Source organism: Lutra lutra, chromosome 10, assembly GCF_902655055.1.
Source record: "Lutra lutra chromosome 10, mLutLut1.2, whole genome shotgun sequence".
Taxonomy (NCBI): Eukaryota; Metazoa; Chordata; class Mammalia; order Carnivora; family Mustelidae; genus Lutra; species Lutra lutra.
Window position 1 is genome coordinate 7475151 of NC_062287.1, and position 12032 is coordinate 7487182.

Consider the following 12032-nt stretch of genomic DNA (forward strand, 5'->3'; position numbering starts at 1 on the left):
CATAATTTTGTTAAATCCTTAATGTCAACCATATTATTTAATCCTAACAAAAATGTTTAGTTCATTGGTATTTATTTAGAGGTGACGAATCCATTTATTCCCTTTGGTGGTTCATTTTCCTGCTGGTGGCAGTGAGACTGATCCCCAGCAGGAGAAGCTGGGAAGACAGGGTCTCTTCAGAGCAAAGTGTACGGTAGCTGCCCCGTCCCCATCCCCCTTCACATCTTTAGGTGCCATCTTCTCTGTCGACCCCTGTTTTTGCTGGGGAGTAGTGCACAGAAGGCACACAGTGACTGTTGTGGGGAAAGAGAACAATGCTTGTCACAGGTAGCAGTTATAAGACACTGGGGCACATCTGGAATGAAAATAATTTTGCTCACAGCCAGTGACCACATGTAAACGATTTCTGGGGGTACCACATAGTTCCAAAACAAGGAAATTCTTTCGGTTCCTGTATGTATTTTAAAGTTAAGTGCTGTGTAAATGTCTTTATTTCTTAAGATAAAACACCATTGTTTTAATGTTTATTATAGAGTCTTCTTCACTGTGATTACTGCTGGATTGGTGATACGTGGGCTCATAGAGCACTTACTGTAATGTTACCGGTCGCTTTTTTCCTGTATCTCCAGGGCCTGATTCACCATAGGGCATCACCCAACTAGTTGTGGAATTAATGGTCGATAGAGAAATTCAGGAATTACCTGTGGGTCCGTATTTGGTGATAGTCATTCCTTGGTGCCACCGATTTCTAGGGGTAATGGACACAGAGGCCTCAGTGTCTCTAGTTGGAAGATGAGGATGATAATCGTGCCTGCCACGCTGGGGTGTTGTGTGATGCTCTTAGTGTCTGGTGGAGAAAGCAGTCATTAAATAGTTTTTAGCATTGTAATCGTAAAAATATCAATTTATGTGCTGGATACTTACTATCATGCTTAGGTACTTGACAATGATTTTTCTGACCTCCAGGGTTAGGCAGTATCATCATCAATTCATAGGCAGGAAAATAAGGTGTAATTACAAGATTTGCTTAAGGCTGTGTGCACATCTAGAGAATGACAGAGCCTTGATTTGCATAGGTTATATTGGGCCCCAAAGTTGTTGATCTTATACTTCTTTGAACTGAAAACCAACCCTTAGGAGTAAAGTAAACACACCCTCTAGTGTATTTCCACTGTCACGTATATATGGCAAAGGGGACTAGAGAACATACCGTCAAGGTTTGTGCAGTGTCAGAATTTTGTGGAACTTAGGGTGAAATCAAGGCCACTTTGCGGTTGGTCTCCTGGTCTGGAGGTATAGACATTTTGTCCACTGGGTAACCTAGAGCAAGAAGGTAGAGGAGAGAGGGGAGAAAACAGCTGCAGGCACCACTGCCTTGTCTTCATGGAGCCACCATCCCTGGGTCCCCATACCACACTTCCTGTCCTTTTACTGCACTTACCGTAAGCTGCCCCTTTTCACTGACAGCTGTTTCCATCTCTGTCTTGCTTACTAAATTAAAAGTGCCTTGGAGACTGGCATTATCTTGTCTGTATGTGAACACTGGGAATAACCAGCAGTCTCTCTAGGACTCGCCACAGTTGGACGAATTGGTCTAAATTGGCTTGACACATTTTCTGCTCTGCAGACAGAGCTCAAGGCATAATTGAGTACGGTCAAGGCTATTTGTAATCAGCAAATATGAATTATTGGCAGAAGGGGATTATTTCTATCAGAAGTCAGTATTTCCTCTGGTTAAACTTACTCCCTTGCTCAGAAACTTCCCAGTGGTCCCTCATTGCTCACTAGTTAAAGCCTAAACTCTTGGTATTCAAAGCTCTCTGCGGCCTGGTGGCTGTTTTAGCCCATCACCTTCCCTGCATAGTAGCCAAGCCAGGCTGCAAACCCATATGACCTCAAATATGCCTTGAATCCCTGTACCTTTGCCTCAAATGACTTTATCTTTTATTAAGTATTACATCCACCCCATCCTTTAAAGCCCATTCTAAGTGCCATCTTTTCTGGCCAGAAGTAAGTGCTTTCTTCTTCTCAGACCTTCTAGCTTTCTCTCTCTGTGGCATCGGTCACGATCTCACATGTTAATTATCTGTAAATGTGTCTCATCTCTTCTGTTTGATTGAAAGTTCACTCTTTCATACTGTCGCTGGTAGTTGAGTCCCAGAGCAGTTCTGTGAGGACCCTGCTTATTCTTCATCTTTAGGATTAGGTTAGGAGACTAATGTCTGGCAGGGTTAGGAAACGGGCCATGTGCCGTGCTGGATTCTGGACCCCTGCCTGGTCGGCTCTAACCCGATGCTGCCTCCTTACAGCCCCCGGCCCCTGGCACGTCAGTGTGTTCAGGAGGGACGTGAGGTGCTCTTCCTTGCACACCCACTGACATTCAGTGCTGTGCCTTTAGATGCTCAGGAAATGCTGAATGGATACATGAATGAGACCAAGACCTGCATGTCGAAGTCCATCACAGTGTAGACAGTTTGACTGTGTCACTAATATATTGTTTTTATGTGCCTCACAGAGAAAAACACTGCTGATTAAAATACTGGTATAAAGTTATCACTTGACATTTTGTGCATATTAAAAGAGCTATTTATACTTATTTAGATATATATTTGTACGTCACTGTTTAAAAAAGTAAAATACAAATAAAATTGGTAGTAATTCTGAAGAAAAAAAAAGGATAATGGAATTATATTCTTCCAGTGACAAATATTTGCCTTACTAATGCCAAATTTATGTCCTCCTATGTATGTTTCTTAACTTTCATAGTCTCTTTGGACTTATTTTGAGTGGTAGTTAAGTTCACACATGTAGTATGAACACCCTTCCCACAACTCAGTTGAAAAGACGCCCATCAAACAGTGTCACTGAGCCCACAGCTCCGATGTGACTGCCACCTCCCAGTGCAGCTGTGATTGTAAGATGCTGTTGATTTTAAGACGCATCTCCATTTCAGAGATATTAAAAACGTGGCCAAAAAATGCATCTGATAATTGATGACTTAGTCTATGTATTTATTTCAAATTTCTTGTTTTAAAGGTTTTATAAAGGGTACCTTTCTTTTATTGTCCATATGGTTTAGAGGACGGTGGTGGGGCGGGGGAATTGATGAATCGTTCTCTTGGTGTTGCTCAAACCTCTGTTCTCTTCCCCGTTGTCGTGCCTTATGATGATTTCATTGCTTGTCAGCCCTTTCACCGAAACACAGTAGTTGTAGGCGATGCTAGAGACCGAAGACGAACATGCTTCTGCACACCGTGCTTTGTGTTCCGTCTCACGCTTGCATTTCCGTGTAGCCTCTAGTTTTGAAAGGGTTGGGTGTGTCTTTTGATGTAATGGAGATTTAAAAGGTAAGTAAACCCTCACTGCTTTGAGTAGGAAAATGTCCTGTCAACTGCATTGCCTTATGAATAGTAACACACTTGATCCTAAACCGTAACTTCTCCCTCTTACGCAGGTCTCGATTGGGCTGCCAGATCTGTTTGACAAAGGCTATGGACAATATGACAGTGCGAGTACCTGATGCTGTGGCTGATGCCAGACAAGCCGTGGATGCGGGCAAGAACTCCTAAGCCAGAAAAAATTGGAATATTTTCACAAAATTTTACCTATTTTTATAATTATTACTTCTTAATGTAATTACATGAGAACATGGGTGAAAGGGTTTGTTATTATGATTAGCTTTACCACTTTAATTGACCTTACATAACTGTTGCATTTTGTAGTTCTAAAAGTATGCAACTGTTATTTTGGTTCACTTACAAAAAGCAAATCAAATATTAGAAAATACTTAGTATTATAAAACCTTACATATTTCACCTTATGTTTGTCTAACAACTTTAGCAAGATATTTTCACCTAAATCTTATTCCTAATTACATGTAAGTTAGGTTAAAAAACGTTTTATTTTTCCCTTTTAGATGTGGGTGAAGGCAGAGATAAAAAATGGCTTGTCTGGAGCCACAGGACAAATGAGAAAATATGTACTAGAACTCATATCTTCTTAGTACAAGTTTCGTGTTCAGACTGAAACTAGAGAAATTAGGAGTATCTTATCAACAGCAATAATTAAATGAACAAAACTAATCGCTCAGTAAACCACTTAATTTCAAAGACTATCGCTGCCTCTCAATAAAGATTTCAGAATTGTGATCCAGTGAAAGTGTCTGGACTTCCTCACAGCTGGGGGCTGGTTTCCGAGAGCCAGCACCCTGCGGGGCTGCTCATGGGCCAGGCAGAAGCTGCATCCTGTCCGTGACTAGTTCTGGAAGTCACACAGCACCACTTCTGCCTCTCTTCTCATGAGCAGTGAGGCATTGACTCTGGCCCCTCGTTTGAAGAGAGGGTGTCAGAGAACTTGCAGACGTGGTTTAAAGCTACCACAGTAACCATTACTTTGAGGTTAGCTTCTGGCACGTTACTGCCTGAGAAGACTGGCCTTCTAAGTGTTCTGAACGTTTCAAGAAGGGCTGGATTTTGCTCTTACATTGCATTTTGAAAGATTCTTGTGTATTCTTTATTATGATGGTTCATTGGTTTTCTTCTCTAACTCCCAATAGTTTTCTTCCTGACAGTTGGTTAAAATCAGAGAGAATAATGGTGGGTTCCCTTTCAATGCCGTGTAATTTTAGTTAACATTTCTCTGCATTTTGCCATCAAGAAAGGCAGCTTCCTTTGGCATAATAGTATGTATAATTGTTGGTTACATGCTAACACTTAATATTGTATTTGGTTTTCACAAATAAAACCAACCTGTAATTACATATGTAATTCAGAGCTACTGAATTAGTTTTCCAAGTGAACGATTCAAAGAATTTTGAAAACCTTTTGCCTAACTTTCACTGTGAAAATAATTGTCTAATTTTTGTCTTAAAGGACAACTTTCTTATTTTCTTGATGACTATTTAAATATTATGGTGATCTGTGTAGTTTCTATCTTAGTCATTTAGCATTTATCAGAACAATTACACTTCGCTTAAAAAATTGTTTTCTTAGGGGGGAACTTAGATTCATTATATGTTTTCTCATCTTTTTCTTCTTGTTTTACAATTCTTTTAATTGCTTTTCCTGCTCCTAAACTCCCTGAAGTTTTGTGGCAAACCACATTTTGGATCAGAATTTGTTAGGTGGATTTCTTATTTATAGGCTAACTTACCACTCTATAAAAACAAGAAATAATGTGTTTTATGCACATTCTAAAAATAGTACATGAAACTTTATTCTAAGTGTAAACTGTTCAAAGGTATTCAAACATTATACCCAAACTTTGTTTCCTATTAGAGAAATATTTAAGAATAGAAATATGATCTTGGTTAAGCAACAACAGGATTCCTTTCATGTGTCAACACATCGCATGATATCAAGATGTTGTTATCAGATTTTCTTTTGTTTATAAGTTTCTAGAAACTTAAAAATTAGAAAACCATCTGGCAGGAGGAAGACATGATCACTTGCAGACACAGAGTGGTTATTACAGAACAGAAACAGGGGGTTAAAAGACCATTTAAATCTACCAGAGACCATTGAGAAGGGAAGTGGATGGGAAAGGTCTCTGTAGTGAGAGGCGTTACTTCTGCAGAAACTTAGTAAGAAATCATCTAATCATTGTCCTCATTCCTCTTTCCCTTTGACTCTCATCTGCCCATCTTACCACCTGGATATAGGATTTGTCATTTAATTTTTAGACATGGTTTGATGTTAAAAAATTAAGCAGAGCCTTCACGCCTTTCTGCTTCCCTCTGTCTATGAGCCGCTGCTGAAGCCATGACCCCTCAGCTTGGTTCACCCAGTCGTCTTTACCCTCCCTCATCTGCCCGAGGCCTCTGCCTCAGACTGCCCGTTACAGCATTTCCTGCATTTGGCATTATGTAGCCTTATTACATGCAGCACTTACTACATTTGCCCCCTGATAAGACAAAGCTTTTTCAGAATAAGGACTGGGTTGTGTTCATCTTGGTAACTGCGGTGTCTATCGTGGTATTTGTCCCACAGTAGGTGTATCATAAATACTTGAGTTAAACAAAACCTGGTCTTCTAAGGAGTGTGTTGCTCTGTGGCAACCTCCCGTTACGGATGAGACCGCATGAGCTCAATACGGACCTATGTCCTGAGCCTGCCTCTTCACTCCAACTTAACAGAAATCAGGACACACCGGTTTTCCCGAGAGAGCAGATAATTTCCACTGTATTAAGAAGGATTGTTCAACTCGTCATCTTTTTTAAACATACCTTGAATGAAAAAGCTTTTGAGTGGGCTAAAGTCAGGCGTCTCTGCTGGTCTTGGATCTTCCAGGTAGGTAGTCCTTGAAATACAAGTGCTGAGATCCTGTAGGTGGTACATGGTCTCCGTGCCCTTGAGTCACGTGACACCATCATGATGAAGCCTCCAGATGGGTGCTTCTCCATCTGGGGAGTGTCTGCCATCATGTATTTCGCAAAGCCTCAGTGATTTCCCATCAGCGTTAGGCTTTCTGTTGGTCCTAATGAGGATTCCTTAAGGCAGTGAAAAGGGATAGTTAGTTAGTTCACAGACTGTTTTCCCACACCACACAAACCAAAGACTGAGAAAAATTGAGAAACACATTGTTCTTAATATTTTTATTTTAATGTCCTATCTTTAATAGAGTCTTACTTGGTTTCTTAACTGAACTCCAAAGACTGAGTGTGTCTCAGAGAGATAGCAAGGTAGCTCTCCTTTGCCATGAGGGAAAAGCATGGGGTTTATTGTTTGAAGACCTGGGGACTGTTTAAAAAAACCTATCTAAAACTTGAAAATAAAGCAAAAAGATTACTACTGCAGGTCACTTTAAGGTGGTACTTGGAGGATGTCTAACTGGGCACCGAGGATCACCTGATGCTCTAAGAAAGGGGCATTAGCAGACTATGTCCTGTAGGTCAAATCCAGCCCACCACCTGCTTTAGGTCACTAAGCCCTACTGGCGTGCAGCCCAGCTCATCTCTTACTTACTGCCGCGGGCTTTCATCTGATAGTAGCAGAGTTGAGCAGTTATGACAGAGACAGATGACTTATAACACCTAAAATATTTGTTGTCTGGCCTTATACAGAAAAAGTTTGCTGACCCTGGCTCCAGGGAAGATAACTTTGACTTAGTACTTACTAGCGACTAGGACCCAGTCCCTCTAAAGTTAGACTTTTTTTTTTTAAAGGTTTATTTGTTTGAGAGAGAAAGAGTGTGCCCATGTGCACACAAGCAGGGGGAGGGGCAAACAGAGAGGGAGAGAAGGAGGGAGCGATCCAAGGGCTCTGAGATCATGACCTGAGCCAAAATCAAGAGTCAGACGCTTAACCGACTGAGCCCCCTGGTGCCCCATCTGAAGTTAGATGTTAAGTACCTTAGAGAAGATTGTTAAGTTGCAAAGGTTTTTTTGTTTTGTTTTGTTTTGTTTTTTGGTAGAAAAGTAACTGAGAGTTATGGTGTCTTGCCTTGTAGGGTCTCATCCTGTCCTCCGGCTGCCTGGGCAGTCTCCTCCAGCACTGTTTCCCACTGCATGTGTGTGTGTGTGTGTTTGCTTCTCATGTCCTTCTTTGAACCAGCTTTGTCATTCTGCTGGTCCCCTCATTAATGAGTTAAATAAATCTTTGATATATGCTCACCATGTATTTGTATGAGAATCCTTTATAATTCATAGGATATGATACAACTTTATTACAAAATTATACAATACCAAGACCTCTTGGGGCCTGTCTGCGCCCCCTCGTGTGTGTGCCATCTTGAGGCAGTCGAGCCTCTGGTTACGCAGCTGGTAGTAGAGCTAATTACGCCCAGTACCTCAGCCGAGCTACTCTCGTCCGTGTAATGAGATCCACTGGACAATGTTGTGTAGTTGCTTAAATTAAAAGATGACGCGTGTAAACATTTTTAACTATAAAGCGCTGTGTGGAGTGTCACATAAAGTGTTAGTGTAAAGAACTGTAAAACTGTGATTGTTGATTATCACTTCTCGACAAAATCATGACTGTGGGTAATGAACCAGAGGTGGAATTCTTGTTATGTAGGAACGGCAGACTGGGGCTCGATTCTTTGACTTACCCATTTAGAAGTTATTTTTAAAAAGTAGATGTATACAGGGAGTAATCTTAAGCCTCACTACCCCTCCGATGAATGCACTCAAATGAAAGTGCTTTATTATAATCGTTTACATTAGAGAAACAGTCCACTGCTAGGTCCTTGAGAAGTAGCGACAAGTTGAAAATTTCTAGCCCGTAATAACTACAAAAAGAAGCAGATAACAACACAGCTATGAATGTGGGCTGGAAATAACTCAATGCCTTTTTATTGAAAGAAAAAATAAGGAGCAGTTCTCACAAAAGTAAAAGAAGGAAAGTACCTGTCACTGAAAACGGAACTATAAATTGTTTACTTTTTAGAGCAACATCAGTTCTTTCAAATCCCACAACTCCTTGTAGTACTCCAAAACACACTGCCGCATGGAAGCCTGTTCTGAATGGGAGAATAGCGCTCTGCCAGGATCAGCTTACCCGTCTCCCACTAAATTGAGATTTAATATATTTTATTAAGCTCGGAAAAAAATTTTTTTACGTATTTCTTGGTAGCCCAATCTGACTTTTTCCAAGTATGGTCATTGGCTGTATTTTGCATGAGAAGAAACCATTTGCATGAGAGAAACCATTTCTTCAGCATGAGAGAGAACACTTTGAAGAAAGTTTTAATAATCCCATAAGGGGTCCATTTAACATAATTCTGCTATGGGGAAGTAGCATCCTCTGGCTGCTCGGTTTTCAGCTGTGTCCTGTACAACCAAGTGAAAGGATTCTTGTGTATACAGGAATTTCAACTGATGTGGTCTACCTAAGATCAGATTTGAATTGCAAAATCAAAAGTGGCAGCTCCTCCCTCTTATTAAAATCCAGTCTTTTTTATTCATGTCATATTCCAAATGCCTTGAGGCGTATCTGGCACATAGTAGGTGGTCAGTCAATATTAGTTGAATTTTTTTAATGACTCTTCTACGAAAAGGCTTCCTGGCTTGCCCACCACTGTTTCCCCAAGAGGTTTCTGGGATAAAATAGCAGGGGCTCCTGAGAGGAGAAAATCCCGGGGTTAGAGCTTTGGATTAATAAGCGTAATTATGTTAAATGAGATGCTAAACTAAATAAAGCAAAGCAGATAGATAGGTTCTATACCATCAACAGCTTCCAAGGTTAAAGTCTTAGGTTATAGTTCTTATCAGGATGACGAGGAGACAAACTTTCAAGTGTTTTTAAGTCTTCGTTACTTTTGCCAGACAGTTGAACTCTGCAGAAGGGCAAGATGATTATTTCTTGTGAGATTGCTACCAAGTATCACAAAACCGAAAATCAAGTCCTCGTGTACCCAGCGGGGGGTGGGCATGCTTTGACCTGACTCCCACCTCTCCCAGCTTCTGCTTGTGTGTCCTGCACGGTGTAGTGCTCAATGACCAGACCTTTCGAGTACCAAGGTTTCTTTTTCATTGTGCAGGGCAAAGAGAGCGTGGCCCTAGAAAGCGGACTTTTCTGGTTTTCTCTTACTCTACCAGCAACGAAAATGTTCATCTGACGGTTACACCAGCTCTCAGCCAACCAGCTGGTTGCACTTGTGTGGGAATCATGCACGGCCCTGGAGCTCTGCCGGAGCCCCCGTGAACCCGTCCTTGGGGGGTCGGAGCTTCATCTTGATGTGGTTCATGGGCACACCTCAAAATACCCATTTTCAAGCCCAGAATACATGCCAAGCAGCAGGATAACAGAGCTTAGCACAAGGCATTAGATTATGAAACCACCTGTTGGCGCTCACGTGTGTCTCCATTATTACACAACGTTTTTTATGCCGCAAGTCCAACTCTGAACCCACGAGTCTTCCAAACCAAAAGTTGTTTGGAGAGAGAGCAAAGGAAAAGCAAAACAGGAAATAAGTAAGCCAACAGTCATCACCTAATGCAACTGCACAGAAAAGTTGAAAAATATTTTAAGTGTTCTCAAAATGTTTGTAGATATCAAAGAGCCAAACCATCTGGGTGAGACATTCCATTACTCTTCACTTTTTTGTAGTTTGGAACTAGAAAAAGCTCACCCCTGCCCAAGGTAACATACTTTGCATTTAACACCTCATTCGAAACTTCCAAGCATGTTAAGTTCTAATTAGTAATAAAATTTAGAAGTGCGTGGCTATTAATGTTTTTCTTTTAAACACTTGTCCCTGAGGCTTGAAATGGAGAGGGAGTCTCTCCCTACCCAACTCACACAGCCTGCTAAGATGTTAATTCCGTTCTAGCTCCTCCCCCTGCCCTGCCCCGCCCCCTCTCACATTTTACATTTACGCAGCTCCTTCAAGCCTTGTGGTCTTTAAGGAGCTGGGTAATAGTAAGCAGAATTCTGATTTTCAGGGGTGCTCGGCCTCCCCTAATTCCTCACCTGACACTGCCCTTTCCTCTGCCCCTTTTTGTAGTACTTTTATGTCCCTCTTCTCCAAGATGCCTTCCACATCCAGCCAAATACTATCACTGAGTAATTAACAGGAGAGAGTTTATTGGAACTTGTTAGTCTTGAAATAATTTGCTAATTTGGTCATCTGATAAACCAGACTGGAGATGCGGGGCTATGATTTTGGATGAGGAATGCTTCTGGTCACCTGGCAAGTCCCATGTAGGGACTGGCATATGAAGGCATGTCCGGTCCGGGGGGGAGCAGAGCCCTGGGGTGGGGGGTGGGCAGCAGCTGCTGTTTCTCTGCAGCCAGTTGTTGCCAAATAGGAAGACAGGCTGGTGTTTTCAGATTTTTTTCCCCCAAGAGAAGCTGGGGCCCAAGTTGTTATGTGCAATCTCCTGATCGTTACATGTTTGCGAGGATTTTAAGTTTGGTTTATTTTTCATTTTGTATGGGATGAATGAAACAGCCATGAGCAGAAGAGTGGATTCTCATCTCACAAACTCTGGTCTAGAGAACCCGAGAAGTGGGCTGGCTGAGTCCTAGATGATTAACACTTTATACTTAGAAGGCTCGGACATGTCCACATGGGTCTCCTCCGGTGAATTTGATGTTCAAGTTACTTTACAACTCATGTACCTGGGCTTTGGAGCCTGGCCAGACCTGGGGTGAGCCTGTACACTGACCATGGACTGGAGTAGATGGCCCAGCTTCTCTGGGGTGTCTGCCTGATTTTAAGATGGCCCCCAGGCTGCAAGGCTTCCCGAAGGGTCTACATCCTCTCCAGTCCCCAAGTGGAAAGAGCCCGGAGTGTCATCCAAGATCTCACCAAATCTTGCTTTAATAGTTGTAAGAAACCTTCAACAAGCCTGGATTAGAACCATCCTCCACTAGGATGATCAATCTGACAACAAATTGGATCTTTCACATTCCATGAGGGAAGTCCAAGCCCCTTCCTATAGCAAGAAGAGATCCTGAGATCCTGGTCTAGTAACACAAAATCCTTGTGGTTCCCTGGATACCTCATGCAGTTTTGTAACTCGGCATTTGCTTAACCTGATCCCTGGAGCACGCTCCTGCCTCTGCTTGGCTTGGCTAACTCTTCATGCTCTTTTAGACCTGTATGGGATGTGCTCTCTGAACTCCCAATGGGGGCCCCCAGGAAATGGTTCCCTCTTAGCATTTACCATATTAGAGCATACTGAGATTGGCTGGTGGCTTTTGTCTCTGCCACCGAGCTATAAGCATGTCCCATGGATCGTCCTGCCCAGAGCATGGTGCCTCACACATACTAGTCAGTCAGATACTGGTACTGAAATTCGGGAAAGCAGGTGTCTTTGTGCTTAGGGTACAAGCCATGTGAACACACACAAGTGCAGTGAACATATATTCCAAACTCAGGAAGGAGTAAGGGTGCGATTAAAGGGGCCCCAGTAACATTACTCGTCCTGGTTTGGACTTGTTTTTTGGTCTTGGAGTCCTTTAAATATGTTTCATGTTTCCTTACAGTTTTTTCTTTCTTTTTTTCCCCCCCTTATACTTTGGAAGGGCAGAGATTTCTGATCTAATAAAGTGTGTGACCTTGGAAGAGGAAGGAAGGGAAGAAGGTAA

At 42.0% G+C, this 12032-nt stretch overlaps 1 protein-coding gene across 1 annotated transcript in view; it reads left to right on the forward strand.

Annotated features, from left to right (window-relative positions):
* Nucleotides 1–7614, forward strand: part of FDX1 (ferredoxin 1) — a 36824-nt gene extending 29210 nt beyond the window's left edge. Inside the window, exon 4 of the mRNA XM_047690441.1 lies at nucleotides 3455–7614. Coding sequence (XP_047546397.1) covers nucleotides 3455–3569 — 115 coding nt within the window. The 3' untranslated portion in view covers nucleotides 3570–7614. The remainder of the gene's footprint in view (nucleotides 1–3454) is intronic.
* Nucleotides 7615–12032: the final 4418 nt, after the last annotated feature.